General features: G+C 34.6%; 2 protein-coding genes across 2 annotated transcripts; both read left to right on the top strand.

Annotated features, from left to right (window-relative positions):
• Window positions 1-2989: 2989 nt before the first annotated feature.
• LOC114724477 (calcium-transporting ATPase 4, plasma membrane-type-like) lies at window positions 2990-10394 on the top strand. Its single transcript, XM_028910832.1, has 8 exons — window positions 2990-3227; window positions 6953-7007; window positions 7104-7135; window positions 7179-8780; window positions 8873-9031; window positions 9142-9313; window positions 9432-9733; window positions 9865-10394. The coding sequence occupies exons 1-8, from the start codon at window positions 3057-3059 to the stop codon at window positions 10174-10176; spliced, it is 2805 nt and encodes a 934-aa protein (XP_028766665.1). The 5' UTR covers window positions 2990-3056; the 3' UTR covers window positions 10177-10394.
• Window positions 10395-14161: 3767 nt separating this feature from the next.
• LOC114724478 (uncharacterized) lies at window positions 14162-17127 on the top strand. The gene is made up of 6 exons (XM_028910833.1): window positions 14162-14198; window positions 14329-14397; window positions 14513-14847; window positions 15268-15344; window positions 15720-16026; window positions 16168-17127. Exons 1-6 carry the CDS (start codon window positions 14162-14164, stop codon window positions 17125-17127), a joined length of 1785 nt encoding a protein of 594 aa, XP_028766666.1.
• The last annotated feature ends 631 nt before the right edge of the window (window positions 17128-17758 follow it).

Below are 17758 nucleotides of genomic sequence, written 5' to 3' on the forward strand. Positions count from 1 at the left end.
ATGATTCATGTGCTCCTACAACATATACTTCTTACATCATTTTATGAATTTAAAATCGAGTCTTACCTTTATTTTTTTAAAACACGCTTATCTTCCTATTAAAGACAATTTTATTCGAGTCACTGTCGAACACTACATGTGGGCATCTTTCTAGCCACATTTTATATTTTTAATAGATGTGTGTATATAAAATGCATGTGTCACAGCCATCCAAAAGATGCAATGCTCCTAATTTCATCAAATACCTGCCAAACCAGACTTTACATAACCAAGACAGATTTTCAAATATCCTATCTCAACATATATGTGATCAGCAACTCTTCAAACAATTTTTTCCTCTCAAGTCTCAACACAGTGCCAAATCTGAATCCTACTTCCCATACGTGTCCATTATTTCTAATTTAAATTTTACTTCAAAGAATGCTTTGGCTTCAAGTATTGTTCTGTTGTAACGCAATACTACTTATGAACACTGATTAGGGGTGAGCAACAAACCCATTACCCGCTAGCCCGTTCATAACCCATGAATTTTTTGCCCATTTAAGCCCGCCCAATTAGCCCAAATAAGAGATTATAAACTGGCGGGCTTAAATGGGTGGGGTAGCCCATTAAACGGGTTGGGCTATGGGCAAGGTATTGGGCTGCCCATACCCGTCCATTTAAGTTTTAAGTTTTTTAAAATATTTTTATTCTTCATTTAATTGATGATATTGTTTCTCATTCATATTTTATCAAACCTTCATACTTGTCTAAGTTTTTATTTTATCCTTTAGGTAAAAGTTGGAACTTTCAAAGTTTATGAGACTTTATGATTAGTGACTATTTTTATGATTTTATCAGACTTTAATTGTTTGCGAATCTAAGTGAGGTTGTGTGATTGAATATGGTTAATGTTATTTCATATTTGATTTGCTATTTGGCATGCAAAATTTATTGACAGCTTCATAAGGTTACATATATAAAATAATTATACTGAAAAAAATTTAAAAAAATAAATGGGTTACCCCATAATCCGGTCAGCCCAAACGGGCTGCCTCGTAGCCCATTTAATATGGGCTAAATGGGCTACTACCGGGTTATGGGTTAGCCCATGTCCGTTTATGAATAAATGGGCGGGCTGGGCTAACCCGAATGTTAGCCCAGGCCGCCCATTGCTCAGCCCTAACACTGATTAGAGTCATTCCCACATATTCCTCCCTTTCCATAAGGAAAAAAGATGGGAACTATTCCACCTACAAAATTCTCCTCAACACGAATTAATTCCAGTTGTTGCCCACAATTTCCCCTTCTTTTCAATTGCTCATGCCGCTCCCATTTCATCTCCAATTAGCTTTGGATTTCACAGACCTGAAAACCGAAATGCGCGTGGGAAGAGAAAAGTACCAGATCAATTGTTTCTGAAAATATAAATCCGGCCTAAACAACTAATTAATTCACTCAAAATCCTTAAACCTAAAATGCAACATGGGCACCGAACTGGACGAAAAGTAGGGTTCTTCTTCATCGATCGATAGTGTTTTGCCGAGAGACTTCATCATCGCGGTCATGTCATGAAGAACAACCCCTCACCTCCCAATCCGTAGATCAATCGCCGTGTTCCAACAACAAAACGATACCATTAGTGTGCTGGGAAAACCCATAAATCCTCGGGAAATCAAATTTGAACATCGGAAAGGAAATTAACGAGTCAGGAATTAGTAATGAGGCCAAATGCGCAAAAGTGAGCCAGAAGTCCGGCTCCGGAGTGGGGTCGTGATTGGTGAGGATTTTTTTATTTCGTGCCAATCAAGTCAGGCCGTTGAAGGGGTATTTTATTTGTCTATCCATTAAAAATAAAAAAGCGGTTGACCCTAAAAACACGGGATTTTTCTCTGTACACATAAAAGAATAATTAATTTTTGGCAGAAGTGTGAATTTGATCCTTTAATTTTAAAAAGATATTAGCTCCGCTCTTTAATACAAGATCTCGTTTGATTTTTCTTTTGGTCCTAAATATAAAATCTCAATTCATTTTGTCTCTTATATTTATCTATTTTATTAAGCTAGTCCTTGTAATAACGATAGTTTTCACCAATATACTTAATTAGTAAGAATATTTTAGAAAAAAAAACTTATTTATTACAAATAATTAACATAACTAGTTTCCTTAATCTCCTCAAATTAGTCAACTAACTCTTACATTAAAAATCGGATGTAGTATATATATTTTAAGTTTTGTAATCTTAAAATTGTTAGTGTTTAATAATAATTTTTTTTAATAATTATGGTTATTTACTTATTTTGAAAATTAAATTTAAAAGATTAAAAATATATTTTTTAAAATTAATATACTGAATTAAAATATTGTATATAGTTAAAGGATTAAAAATAAATTCTTTCTATTTATGCAGTTTTCCTATTATCATCATCCATTCTTACTTATATATATATATAGGTCAGTTTATAAATAGATAGAATCATGAATGAAAAATAATTAATTATATACGAGATTCCCCCAGTGATTATGCAATGAAATTAACATCTTTTTATGTCAAAAAAGGAATTAAATTAACATCTTATAATTATATATAGGGCTAATAGAAATTTTGGTCCTTCAAGTTTGCACAAATTTTTGTTTTAGTTCATCAAGTTACAAATTATAGGTTTTACTCTTTTAATGAACAAAATAGTTTAGATTTTTATTAAATTATAAGAACTAATAAGCTCGAGTGACCAAAATCAAAATTCAAAAAAACTTAAAGGATAAAAAATTATATTAATCATAAAACAATTTAACATCCAGCTCTTAACAGTGCAAATGACACTTAGGCCCTATTTGAATTAGGATTTGAAATTACTTATAAATACATTTCACGTAAGATAAGATAAAGTTTTTCTTATATATTTATTTTACATTTTGTAAATTGCGGTTGAAAAGCCCAACTAATTATTGGATGTGAGATTGTAAATCTGAACTCATATATATACACACAGACATGAGCGCGCACGTAGTTATTAGCTAGGATAATATGGATTTACTTTATAATCTGCAAATCCGTTAGAGTGAGAGTACACAAATGGAGAGTCTGTTGAAAGATTTCGTTATCGAGCACAAGAAACCATCTATTGAAGCTTCGAAGCGATGGAGATCCGCCGTGGCGTTGGTAAAGAACCACCGCAGACGCTTCCGCATGGTCCCAGATCTCCAGAAACGTTCCGAAGCTGAACAAACAAGGAAGCTAATTCAGGTTCCCTCCATTTCTTCCCTCTGCTTCATCTTTTTACCCACGCCGTTTCTTTTCGCCTTTCTCCGGATAGATAGATAAGTTCGGTCTTCAGTGTGATGAGGTTCTCGTTCCAAAACCAAAACGAATCCATCATCACAGGGGGGAAAAAAAGAGAGGTAATTCCATTAACCTTTGTGCTCATAATGAACTTCTCAACAGTATATAATCGTTTCAAAAAAATATTTGATTAAAAAAATAATTATATTCGTCTCCTCAAATTAAATTAAACTAAATTTGATTGTTCAGTCTCTTTCTCTAAAAAGGTATTTGGGTAAGAACAAAACCATGATTTCAGAAATATTTTTACGATATACAAAGTAAATATGTAGAGAAATTTGTTTTAATTTGTGAAAAAGTATTTCTGAACAGTGACTATGGGGTTACCCAAACACCTCTTTAAGTTTTATTCCATGAAAATGAGATATTACAACATTTTTGGGCTATTTGGCAGTTTCAAAATCGACATCTGCGTTTGCAGCTGTAACTTCCGTGAACCAGTTTTTATTAGTTATAGGCCTCAAAATTCCAATTCCTTATGCGTGAGGGATGCAATAGGGCACTATATAGACGTTCAAGCTTTCTGTTTTTTTCTCTCCATTTTGGCCGGTGCTCCTCTTCAATCTAATTGAAATTGAGATGGACTTCTTTTGTTTGTCTATTGACTGGCTCCGCATCGTTAAATTTTAGTAGAAATAACTCTCGTAAAAATATTTTCTATATTCATTTTAATGTGAACTTAGGTCTCATGTTTAAACAAAAATCAGTTTGAGTGCTTGAGCATCCAAGCTCATTAAATTTGAGCCGTTTAAATCTAATTTGTACAGTTGAAATTTAATTTACTTTTTGTTTTTATTTATTTAAAATAATTATTTTAACAGGTGTAAAATCTAATATAAAATAATATTTTAACTATTATTTTTTAAAACAGAAATTTTTCTATTTAAAAATGATTAGTTAAAAATTTTAAATCAAAACCCTTTAAATTAGATTTGAAGGCGTTCAAATCTGATAAACCTGGGTGCTCATCATCTTAACAACCACCCAGACTGGTTCTGTTCAAATGGAACAACTACAAGGGATTGACTTTTATTTATTTCAAACATTTTATAAAGTTTTATTAAAAATAAATGGCATCTTAGCTTCTTTTTTTTTTTTTTTAAGTCAGTGGTGGTTTCATTTCTGGCTTACAGGTTGTCCGTATTTAAATGAGACATTTTTCATGGTGAAAAAAAAAACACGATATTTTTGTACTTAAAACGTAGTAGCGCATCATAATAAAGCATCAAGTGAAAACATATTTTTCTCATGTTTCTGCTCTTATCATTGTACTCCCTCCGTTCCTTATTATAAGAGACATTTGATGCTTATAGCATGTTTCTATATATAAGAGACACTTAAAAGTTGTGTCTATTTTTTTGTATTGATTTCCTATTTTATCCCTATTTATTTTGTGTCCAACTCATACTCTCTCTCCCTCCCACTTCTCTTTCTTTTAATAATTTAATTATTCTCTCTCATACTCTCTCTCCTTATTAATGGGGGCATTGTTGGAAAAAATATTATACTTTTTACACATTAATTGTCCTCAACTAACTTTAACTGTTTTTTTGATCAACGTAATTTGGTTATTTGTCTCTTATAATAAGGAACGGAGGGAATATCACTAAAGTAGGTAAATTTTGTCGGGACGTTGTGAGAATTATAATATTTTACTAGAAATTACTCCCTCCGTTCTTTATTATAAGAGACAAATAACCGAAGCACGTTGATTAAAAAAATAGTTAAAATTAGTTAAGAACAATTAATGTATAAAAAGTATAATTTTTTTTTCCAAAAATGCCCTCATTAATAAGGAGAGAGAACATGAGAGAGAACAATTAAATTATTAAAAGAAAGAGAAGTGGGAGGGAGAGAAAGTGTGAGTTGGAGACAATAAATATGGGTAAAATAGGAAATCAACACAAAAAAGTAGAGACAACTTTTAAATGTCTTTTATATATAGGAATATGCCATAAGTATTAAATGTCTCTTATAATAAGTAACGAAAAGAGTACTTGATTATGTGTTCACACTTTTTTTTTTTTGACCGGATGTGTGTTCACACTTCACAATTCGCATTTATTGCATCACGTTATGGGTAACCTTGAAAGCTACCCATGTGAGACACATATCGGTAGCCAATAATATAGTAGTATATGGCATATGTTGAAACATTGAACGCACGAAAGGAAACTTCGGAGAAATTTCAGTTGTCGTCGTCATGGTACTTGCCGCAATAAGGATGAAGACACAATTACCCATGACGAGAATAATAAGTCCCCTTGCCTTGCATTTGCAATATGATATAAACATTCTTGGTCAAAAAAATATGATATAAACATTAAAACAGTTTGGAAATATAGCGTGTTTCATTCGAACATGTTACAAGTACGTACTGACGTTATTGATTTTGATTCCGTAACGGATGTGTAAAAGCTATTGATTACGTAACGGACGTAAATATAAGATGAAATGCTAATGATTCAGAAGGGAGTTGGTAGCCGTTGAAATTCTTCGCATGGAGTTTATTATTATTATTATTATTATACCTGCTCCTTTGTTTTTTGGCCTTTGTGGTTGCGACGGGAATTTTTTTTAGCAATAAGATTTAGTAATAATAAGTAGGGATTTTAGCCTTCGTGTCTCGGAGATGGTCCTATTAGCGTTCGCCCAATTAACACGTTTGGTTTAGAATAGTTTATGAACAGTTTTTTTAACCGTGATTTATATAAAAAATAAGATAAATATGTTGGAAGAATTTGAAAGTCCATACACACCTCATGAAATGGTATTTGAAAATCTGTCTATGGCTTATCAAATTGCTCTGTCGTGTTTCATACTTTTTAAAGTAGACGTGACTTGTGTGTAAGAAATTTCAGACAAAACCGGGTTCTTCCAAGTTGACAACTTTTTGGTCAGTAGTTTAGCATTCACAATTGACTTGTACCCGGTCTTGACGCGTATTGTCCGTGTGGAATGTGCCTATGCCACGTCAGCATGATTTCTCGTTCAATTGCATGTGATCACGTCAATGTGCTGGCATCATCTCATCATTATAATGAAATTTAACCAATTTAAAATTTTATTTAAACAGTTTAAATTTAAAATTTTTAATATAACATTTTTCAATGATATATTTAATTTTTAAGAAGTGTATGTTATAATATTATCTTAATTTTAAATTATATATTTATTAAAATGAAAAATTATTTAAAATATAAAAAATAATTAAATCAAAACCATCCGAAATCAATTTGAATGGTTTAGACTAGAATGGGTATTTCATGCTATTTTTTTTATGAACAAGAAATGTGATCCCATTTAAAAGCCCTCCCTGCTCAAGCCAAATTTTGCCATTCGAAAGAGACTAGCTAGTGTCTAACTATTGTTTAAATTACTGCTGAAAGAAATTTTTGCTATTCGAAATTTATAACAGCATAACTCATGATAACTTTTTTTCGACCAGCCATAACTCATGATAACTGCGTATATCATATATAACATGTTTTTATTACGTTGCATATTGTATAGGATTTAGTATAAATAACATTATTTTACTATCCTTCTTTTGCCGACCGATAGAGTGATTTATTGTTATCATCAAAATTCGTATTATATTAATTCTTATTCTTATTTAATCAATCCAGGATAAAGTTCGACTTGCTCTCTTTGTTCAAAAGGCAGCACTGCACTTTATTAGCGGTATGATAAAAGCTCGCACCTTTGCCTTGGAAATCAAAGTCTAATTACTTATTCTTTCCATGCATGTAATCGTATTACATCTGCTCTCTCATGCAGCAGGTGGTCCAGCTCAAAACCAAGAGGGAATCGTTACCACATCCCAGGATGATCATGATTAATGGTTTGTGCTGAACAATTGCCCGGGGTATGTACGATGGTTTAGGAATTATACTCAGTGTGCTTTTGGTAGTCACTGTTACTTCTGTTAGTGACTACCAGCAATCCTTACAGTTCAGGGCTTTAGACAACGAGAAGAAGAAAATCTTCGTCCATGTCGTTAGAAACAAAAGAAGACAAAAGATATCAATTTATGACGTGGTAGTCGGAGATATTGTTTATCTGGCAACTGGAGATCAAGTTCCAGCTGATGGGATTTACATATCTGGATATAGCTTGTTGGTTGATGAATCTAGCTTGACAGGTGAGAGCGAACCAGTAAATGTGCATGAAGACAAACCATTTCTTCTTTCAGGAACCAAAGTGCAAGATGGCCAAGGGAAAATGTTAGTGACAGGCGTTGGCATGAGGACTGAATGGGGAAAACTAATGGAAACTTTGAACGAAGGGGGAGAAGATGAGACCCCATTGCAAGTAAAATTAAATGGGGTTGCTACAATTATTGGTAAGATTGGTTTGACTTTCGCAGTGCTGACATTTTTGGTGCTAACAACAAGGTTTTTGGTGGAAAAGGCAATTCATGGTGATATTACTCAATGGTCATCGAATGATGCAATAAAGCTGCTAAACTTTTTTGCTATTTCTGTTACAATAATAGTTGTTGCTGTTCCAGAAGGATTACCTTTGGCGGTGACACTTAGCTTAGCTTTTGCAATGAAAGAATTAATGAACGAAAGGGCACTTGTGAGGCATCTTTCTGCGTGTGAGACAATGGGTTCAGCCAGTTCCATTTGCACAGATAAGACAGGGACATTAACCACTAACCATATGGCGGTTGATAAAATATGGGTATGTGAAAAATCCATGGAAATAAAAGGCAATGAAAGTGGAACTGAACTTAAAGAAGAGATATCTGAAGGAGTTCTAGACGTCCTTCTGCAAGCTATATTTCAAAATACTTCTTCTGAAGTAGTTAAGGATAGAGATGGCAAGAACACAATACTGGGAACACCAACAGAATCGGCATTATTGGAATTTGGCTTGCTTTTGGGTGGTGATTTTGATGCCCAGCGCAGATATTATAGGATACTTGAGATTGAACCCTTTAATTCAGTTCGAAAGAAGATGTCAGTTCTTGTGGATCTTCCTGAAGGAGGAGGGACACGAGCTTTCTGCAAAGGTGCATCAGAGATAATATTACAAACGTGTGACAAGTTTATTGATTGCAATGGAGAAACCATTAATCTTGTTGAAGGCCCAGCAAAGAATATTTCTGATGTTATAAACAATTTCGCCTCGGAAGCTTTAAGAACTCTTTGTTTGGCTGTGAAAGATATAAATGAAAACCAAGAGAAAACAAGTATCCCTGATAATGGCTACACACTTATAGCCATTGTAGGAATCAAAGATCCTGTGCGCCCTGAGGTCAAGAACGCCGTCCAAACTTGTTTAGCAGCCGGAATATCAGTTCGTATGGTCACTGGTGATAACATACATACAGCTAAGGCCATAGCAAAAGAATGTGGCATCCTCACCGAGGATGGTATAGCCATAGAAGGAGGAGAATTTCGAAACTTGTCGCCTGAACAAATAAAGCATTTGATTCCAAGAATCCAGGTTCTGATTCCATTTTAGTCTTCAATTTTCTTTACATCTCTTGTTTTGAGAATGCTCATAATCTTTCTTACGAGCTTAATTGTGATTTATAGGTCATGGCACGGTCCTTGCCGCTTGATAAGCATACTTTGGTATCCCATCTGAGGAATACGTTCGGTGAAGTCGTTGCTGTTACAGGCGATGGAACCAACGATGCTCCGGCACTGCATGAAGCAGATATTGGACTTGCCATGGGAATCGCTGGAACTGAGGTTTGTATTTATCCATACAAGAGTTTCTTGTTTGGTTTGCCAAAGAAAATGCATAGACGTGATCATAATAATGGGTTTTATTAATCCAATATGTTTCTCTTTTTATGCAGGTTGCCAAACAAAATGCAGATGTGATCATAATGGATGATAACTTCAACACAATTGTGAGAGTGGCCAGGTGGGGACGGGCGGTATACTTGAACATTCAAAAATTTGTCCAGTTTCAGTTAACAGCAAATGTTGTTGCTCTTGTCATCAACTTTGTTTCTGCATGCATCACAGGTTGGTTTGTTTTTTTCGGTGTATAAACTTTGATTTCCTTTATTGATCAATGCCTTTAGACGGTTCTGAGTGAAAAGCAGCATGAGTTCTAGTTTTTTTCTTTTCTGCTTTACTTCAGGATCTACGCCACTAACAGCTCTGCAGTTACTATGGGTGAACATGATTATGGACACTCTGGGGGCTCTGGCCCTAGCCACTGAGCCTCCTCATGATGGGCTTATGAGAAGACCCCCAGTTGCCAAGGGGGCAACTTTTATCACCAAAACCATGTGGAGGAATATCATGGGACAAAGTATATATCAGTTAATTGTCCTTGGCGTTCTCAATTTTGATGGCAAGAGGCTTCTCAGAATTACCGGTGCATCAAATGCAACTTTTGTCCTCAACACTCTGATATTCAACTCCTTTGTTTTTTGCCAGGTACGTACCCAGAAAGTGAATTGTTCTTGCCTGATCCATGGATTACGTCTGAAAATCTCCATAATATATTATAGAAATGATATATAGAGGATCGTATTTGGTGTTCTCTATGGTTCTTGTTATTATGGCAGGTGTTCAATGAGATAAACAGCAGAGATATAGAAAAGATAAACGTGTTCAGAGGCATAACTAAGAGCTGGTTATTTATAGGGATAATTTTCCTAACTGTGGGATTTCAAGTAATCATAGTTGAGTTTCTGGGCAAATTTGCTAGCACAGTGCCTCTGAGCTGGAAACTCTGGTTACTCAGTATTGTGATTGGAGCAATCAGCATGCCAATATCTGCCATTGTCAAGTGCATCCCAATTGAAAGAGATGCAATAATATTCCAACATCATGATGGTTACGAACAATTACCTTCTGATCCACAACAGCTAGCATAGCTCAAGAGAGATCATTAATATTTAAGCATTCAGACACACTCGAAAGTAACTCTCCTGTAAATTTAAACCTGGATAACCTGAATATGTAAAATAAATGTATGTTCTTGGTTACTGGACCTATTCTTTATTAGAACAGAAGGAAAGTTTGATATTCAATGTAAGCATTTTATTAATAATAATAAGCTACCATGCTTCCATCCTAGAATAGGATTCTGTGTGTCTACATCAGAAGTTCATGAGTTCCAACAGAGCAGGCGTGTCCTATACGTTTAAAAAAAAAAAAAAAAAGAAACAACTAGCATGCGCAAGATCAAATTCACCCACACATATAATGTAAAATGGGTCTGCTTTACATTGAAAATTCCAATTTCCAAAAAGCTTCAAACATTGGAACTTCAGGAGATTTACTTCCATATATCCTTCCTTCACCCTTGGGTCTTGTCCGGTTTAGTACATCTGTATATTTGGCCGACGCTGAAAAAGAAAACGACAGCAGCAGCACCAGGTGAACTTTAACGTGAAATTCATTCCAGTGTTACTTCGTAGTATACTCGTAAGTTTCAGCCGAGAATGAAGCACATAGAAACATTAACAACAGTCAGATTGAAAAGAGGGGAAAAAACTAGTGCCTTCGCTCTTTAATATAAGAGTTAATTAACTAAATATGTGTTTTTTTTTCCTAAAATATCCTTACTAGTCATGTGTATTAGTTAAAATCTTTAACATGTACAATTATTACAGGGCTTTATTTTAAAAAAAAAAGATAAATATGAAAGATAGCAGAAGTCATTTGCATATAGTAGAAGAGAAGTTGTATTTACTGATCATAGTTGCATGCGTTAAATTTCGGATCTTTTAGCCAACTAAGTTTTCAAACAGGAATATTTTACCAAATTTCCCATATTTTAATTAATTTTGCTTCATAAATAAATTAAAAAAAAAGAATTACAATCAAATCTCAAAGAAGAAAAATAATTAACTAAAGATCTCAATAATAACTTGAGCAGCTGACAAGTTCTAGAGTGAATAATAACAATATCTATAACTTTTTTTGTAATTTTTTTCTTTTTTTGAGACCTTATTGTAATTCTCTCATAAAAAATGCTGCCCACTATCATTCACATAACATTTGTGATGGGCATACTTTACTATATATACATGTAAAAATATAATTTTTCTTTTATTAATATATAAAAGCAATGCGGCGCTGCTTCACAAGTCATAGCAGTAACAGATGGAATTCATATAGAAAGCATAGAAAATTAAGTGTAAAAATGATTTATCAATCGAGCCCTTAAAATTAAGTTATTTGACTTATTTCTTATTATAATACATCTGCTGAAGCTACTTCCGGTGTATTGGAAAGGAAAAACATCTGCTGAAGTCCTCTTCTAAATCGGGCAAATGAAATTGAGAAAAATTCGCAACTTACTTATGCGTTTCTTTCAGGTTGTTTAAAAAGTTTATTAATAATAAGGTAATCTTAGAATTAAGAAATAATTTTTTCGCCTGCCAAAAAAAAGGAAATAATTTTCTCAAATGAGATATTTTGTTATTTTCCCTTGATAAAAACAAAGGCAATGACCGGAGAGGGCTGCGGGCGACGTCATCACCTGTGTCTTCTTAGGCTCTCGGTCTCCCGCACGCATGCCTTATTTGTCCTGCTTTTATTTTAAAATTTAATATATTTTTTATTTTATTTCTATTTAATATATATTAAAATTATACATTCATATAATAAAAATAATAAAATAATTTATATTTAAAATAAAAATGTTTTTTCCTCTACGAGTATCATAGGAGGAGCACCGTCTGGCCATTTTCAGTCAATATTAAGTCCACTGAGTTTTTGCTTTGGCCCAAAATTTGCCGCTGACGGCTGACCATGCTTCCTCTTCATTTTTTCCGTTAGCTAAGCTCACCCGCCACTATAATCGTATTTTGATTTAAAATGTTTTAGGTTGTACTACCTCCGGTCCTATTTATAAGAGCTAGTTGATTAATTTGAGAAGATTAAAAAAAAAGTTAAGTTAGTTATTTGTGATAAATAGGTGTTATCTTTCCTAAAATATCCTTACTAATCAAGTGTATTAGCTAAAACTATTATTGTTACAAGGACTATCTTGAAAAAAAAAGTATAAATATGAGAGACAAAATAGATTGGGGTCTTATATTTAGAACTAAAACAAAAGTCAGACAAGGTTTTATATTAAGGACTTGAAGTAGTATATTATAATTCTCTCCGTATGGCTTTTCTATTCATAATACTATCTTCTATATTTAATATAAGAGCTAGTTTGATATTCAATTTAATCCTAAATATAAAATCTCAATCCACTTTATCTTCAATATTTATCTATTTTGCCATCAAGTAATTTCTATAGTAGTTGTATATGTTAAGAAATTATTATTAATGACTAATTCAAACATATATGATTAATAAGGCTATTTTTAAAAAGGACAACGTCAATTTATTATAAAATTTAACTGACTTTTTAAATTTTTTTAAATTAGTTAATTAATCTTTATATTAAGCAAGTTGTAAATTTGAAAGAATATTGACTTCAGCTCCTGCTAGATTTTTTTTTTTTGGTACAGAAAAGTACAGAAATATTTATAAATTGCTCATCAACAAGGTTTTCAAATTGATAGTAGGATTTAAACTTATAATCTTGTAAGTTATGAACTGATTCCTTATCAAGTGGACCAATTCTTGTTGATGGCTCCTGCAAGATTCATATTCTATGTCTAAAGTAATGGACCCCATTTGGCTGGAAAAAGAGAATATGAAAGCAGCCCAGAATAAGATCGCCCGGTTAATCCGGGCCCATATCCAAACAATTGTAATCACCCATGGGCTTGCGTCATCTTTTCTCTATTTCACCATTTTGCCCCGACCAAAAACCCCCTTATTACTAACTTACCCCCCGTGCGTCCATCACTCTCAGTAACAGCTTTTTCTGGGATGCTCTGCTTCTTCTCGCGCTGAAAATAAACTCTTTCTTCTTTTCTCTCTTCGGCTCTGAATTTCGACAGACACGAAACCCTAGACGCTCACATTCTCCTCACATTCTCTTAGTTTCTCAGGCGCAATTCATTGTGTAGCTCGCAAAGGGGAGCCTCCTCATTTTCCTCTGTCATTCGCGGTCGACTATCCCGACTTCTTGTTGAATTGCTGCGCCTGCGATAGCTACATTTCCGTTATCCATCGCTGGAGAATTGTTGTTAGTTCTTTTTGGTTTCCGCAAATGAATTGTTGTCCTTGAAGACACTTGTTTTTAAAGAAACTCAGTTTCGCCATGTCTACTTGGTGCAGTTCGGTAAGCTATCTTCTCTTCTTGATCTTCTGTAGAACTGGACTCGAATGCTCATTTATTGTTTTAAGTACTTATGGTCGATAAATGATAACAGGTCTTAATACTTCATTAATTGATGTCCGTAAGCGTGGTTGGTGAACACAGTAATCGTAAGTCACTTCACGTTTTTAAAACTTTCTCTATTCTTGTTCTTGATATTGTTATACTGCGATATTGTGTTATTGGTAGCTAGTATTCTTGGGCAGTTCTTTGTGATTTTCTCAAACATGCTAATCCAGCTTCCTTCTTTACCAAGTGCTACATGGATGCTATCCGCGTTGCCTTTCCTGGGTTCTTCCTCGGGTGTTTTTGGGGAGGGATGTGATACTACTCTCGGCTGAAGACGTTGAATTATTCATGCCGTATTTTTCTCTTTTATTCATCTATTTTCCAGAGAGACTTCAATATTTTAAAAATGTTGGCTCTAACTTTACACGCTTCCCCCCCCCCCCCAAAAAAAAAATCTCGTTCTTTAGGTCGGCTTTTCTAGTATAGCTGCCTGCATTGCATTTTTCCCTTTCAATATGCATATTTACTACGTGGGCATCTATTGTTGACGAATGTTAGTTGCATGGAATTGAGACATACTTCATTGTTATTAGTTTCATTTCAGGATATAATCACAATCCATGGCGTGGGATCTTTGGAGTTCAACGCATGATGAAGGTTTCCTATTTCTTTATATCTTGTCTCTATGTTTTTGTATTATCAATGTTCAATATGGAGTGCTCGTTTTCTGGGTTGTACGTAAGTCTTCTATGTCATAATAGTTTGCATGTATTTGTTCTGTTCTCAGCTGTGCGCAACAGTAATGACTCGGAGCATCTTGGAAGACAATATGATTTTTACTTCGACTGCGAGCATGGTATATTCTTATTCCTTTACCCTGCATCTCTTTGGCCTTCCTTTGAGAGATATATATATATATATATATATATAATCATTGGCCTGTATTTACTGAGTTTTGTTTTTCCTTTCAGATATAATGGAAGAACGAGCCTTGAATGAGAAGTCTTGCATTCAGGTTTTAAAAAATTTGATAACAAAGGAGGATGCTGAAATTGAAGAACTTGAAAAAGATCTCTCATCGCTGCAGAATGAATTAATCTGGGCCGAACATAAAAATTGGCCTGAAATATGTTGTAACGCTTTGACTGAGAAAATCAATTGGCTTGATGTCTCTCTAAGGAGTTTGAAGAATGATCATCCTGATAGTGATAGAATTCAGCTACTATTACGAAATGAACCTGCTGGGACACTTGATGAAATATTAATGGGTACACTAGGAGACTACTGTCAAGATAATTGCGGCCAGGTTTAAATCATGAAATTTCTTCATTTTTCCCAATAATAAGAATTTTGAATCATAATTTTTAAAAATTGAATTAAAACCGTTTTTCTTACATTCATGATCGCCATTTTTAAGATTTGCTGTCTTCTTGTCATGCTTCTTTAATCAGATCTGACGTGATACAAACTATGCTTTGCAAGATTATGCATTCCATGATGATGCTCTGGACTGCATAGAGCTTCATAATATTGAAATTTTTCTTCCAAAATTCTGTGAATGAATATGCCAATTGTAATTCCAAAAACTAAAATTTTACTTCGAGATATTATGGCCATCTCAAGTTTTTTCTTCTCTGGAAGAGACAAATATTGAATCCACTATCTGGGATAAGAATTGTTTATTTTAGTTCTAATTCGTCGCTGTTTCTTTTTTTCTGACACTTAGGTCATGATAGCAACTAATGATTTGAAGTTGAGCCTTGTTATCTTTGTCAATGATCAGAAGTCAAATGTTGATATTGGGCACTGCCCCTTCACTAGAACAATATTATTAATTTGTCCAATAAGAAGAAACGGTCAAGTATTCCTAATGTGACGATGCATTCAGAGTTAAAAAAGGACAGCCTTGTACTGGCAGCGGATAGCCTGATACTAGGAACCTGTTTTCAGTTTTCAAAATCGAAAGAAAAGAGAACAAATACCAGTAAATGGGTGAGGTCGTTGTAGCTCTCTTAGACTGTTTGCCTGCTTTTATTTTTGCAATGTCAGCCTCGTTTTGTTTTTGTGGAGGCCTGAATATGCCAATTATTTAGGCTCCATTATAATTCTGGAGCAAACCTCCATGGTTTTTATCTGTTTTATGTTGGGTTCTTTGATTCTATTTTGGTTATACTTCAGATTGCTGCGTTTAATCTCTGTGACTGGATTTTCCTTGTATTTCTCACTTAGTGGACCCGCAATAGACCCTGACATTGGTTATTCTTTTAAGGAACCGCTTGCTAAAATTGTTTGGAGAAGTGCTGATTTTGGGGCTATTAGGAGTGTAGTTAGTCCTTCTAACGGAATGAATTTACTGGGAACATCCGATTCAAAAGTTTTAGTGAATGGGGAAGTCAGAAGAAGCCAACTTGTAACTATAGACGAAGGTCAAATCTTGAATTCTGTTTCTTCCAAGGGCAAGGAAATTGTTCTGAAAGAAATCAAGGTACAAAAAGCCCTCTTGTTTCTCTTTTAATCAATTTTAACTTGTTAGATTGGTAGCAGTCTATTTGAGTTTTATGTTCATCAGGGTTTTTTTTGGTCAAAATGTTCATCAGGGTTTGTAGTTCATGTTTTCCTTTTGCAGCAAGAAGGTGAAACTGTCAAAGATGTCAGTGCAGATGTGCTTCTTGATTCTAATTTTTGTGCCTCCCAACGAGTGAAAAGTGAAAGTTCTAATTTTGACAAAATGCAACGTGGTTTTGCTCCAAAAACTGCACAAAGAGATAGCGAGAAAGAAATGAAGGATGCTTCAACTCAAGATTGTGAGGGAATAAATCCTCTTCAAGTTGATGGTGCTCAAAAATTGTGTCTTGCTGCTCCTGAATCATGGAACCGTAAAAGTTTGCCGCATGTAATGAAGTTTCAGAGTGCTAGCCTTGTCAATGCTAAAAGTTCTGGTTTGAGTTCAATGTTAGAGTTGCAAACCAAAAGTGCCCTATTTACTGGGCCTCAGCTGACTGACAAAGCGAAATCACAAGCGCTATGCCTTAAGCCTGAACCTACTGTTGACCCCAGGAAGCCCATTGCGAGTAAACCGGGTGAAAATCATGTGGAACTTATTCCAAATTCATCCTTGAAAGTTACATGCAAGAGGCCACGCAAGTCAAGAGCTGGCAATGATGGTGCCAAGTTAATTGATTCGCTGAGCGGTAAGGTTGCTAAAAGATCAATGCAGCTGGAACAGCACATAACTGAATATGCTGTTGTTCCTTATGACAGCAAATTTTCAGAGTTGCAAAAGAAAAGAGTTGTTTGCAAGTCGACAGTCACTGCAGGTACACAAAATTCACTTGTTACCATCGATTCAACAAAATCAAATGCGGTTGTCATGGTCAATGGAAACCATGAAGATCCTCAGAATAGCTTGTCCTGCTCCTCAGTCGATTCTCATAATAGGACTTCAGCTTTGAGGCCTGCGGGCTTGAAAAACTTGACATTGAACAATTTGAGGGTCATTGCAAAGCAGCACAACGTGAAAAAATATTACAGAATGGCAAAAGGACCTTTGTTGGAACAATTAACTCGTATACTCGGTGGCTGGTAAATTTACTTTTGGTTGAAACTTTGATGCTGACGAGTGATAACCCGTTTCTGCTATGCTTGATATTGTGGTTCAAATGGGATTTAGTTGATCACAGATACTCATTAGGTCAACACAAAAGGAGTACGTGTTAAGATAATACACAGGCTATAGTAGTGTGCAAATGATAGGAGGTATAGATGTTTCTTCTTTCTTGGTGGTTTGTCTTCGTGATATCATGAAGTACCTCAACCTGTGTCTGGCGTTCACATGTTACAGAGACCCCTTCTGTTGACGAAAATTTAAGTATAACGGCTGAGGTGCGATCCTTTTTATTGCTTCATGACACTTTTATGGTACAGCTGAGTTTTCTTTCTTGGTTCGACCTCTTTGCTCTCAGTCTGAATGAACGTAACCATTACGCCCCCATCCCGCTACTATTAACTGTCATGTTTGATGTTGAGATTGTGCTTGCCGCATGGGGGAATGTAATTGACCATAACCAGAAAGAATTGGATCGAGAGATGTATTTCTAATTTGAGCTTTAGTTGATATATTATAGAGACAGAAATTTTGATATGAAGCTTAAGAGATGGGGTTCTTCGTGGTCTTATCCCAAACTTCACTCGCATATTAGTAGAATTCTAAAGAAGTG

The sequence above is a fragment of the Neltuma alba genome, unplaced genomic scaffold (genome assembly GCF_004799145.2).
Source record: "Neltuma alba isolate B1F8T4 unplaced genomic scaffold, ASM479914v2 tig00012190_pilon, whole genome shotgun sequence".
NCBI classification, from domain to species: domain Eukaryota; kingdom Viridiplantae; phylum Streptophyta; class Magnoliopsida; order Fabales; family Fabaceae; genus Neltuma; species Neltuma alba.

Bases quoted from the DNA above. Each gene is read 5' to 3' on its own strand.
- LOC114724477 (XM_028910832.1), top strand. From the start codon at position 3,057: ATGGAGAGTCTGTTGAAAGATTTCGTTATCGAGCACAAGAAACCATCT. The intron at 7,136-7,178 runs GTTACCACATCC...GGTTTGTGCTGA, and splicing joins CTCAAAACCAAGAGGGAATC to ACAATTGCCCGGGGTATGTA. The intron at 9,032-9,141 runs GTTTGTATTTAT...CTTTTTATGCAG, and splicing joins TGGGAATCGCTGGAACTGAG to GTTGCCAAACAAAATGCAGA.
- LOC114724478 (XM_028910833.1), top strand. From the start codon at position 14,162: ATGGCGTGGGATCTTTGGAGTTCAACGCATGATGAAG. The intron at 14,398-14,512 runs GTATATTCTTAT...TTTTCCTTTCAG, and splicing joins TTACTTCGACTGCGAGCATG to ATATAATGGAAGAACGAGCC. The intron at 15,345-15,719 runs GCACTGCCCCTT...GTTATACTTCAG, and splicing joins AAGTCAAATGTTGATATTGG to ATTGCTGCGTTTAATCTCTG.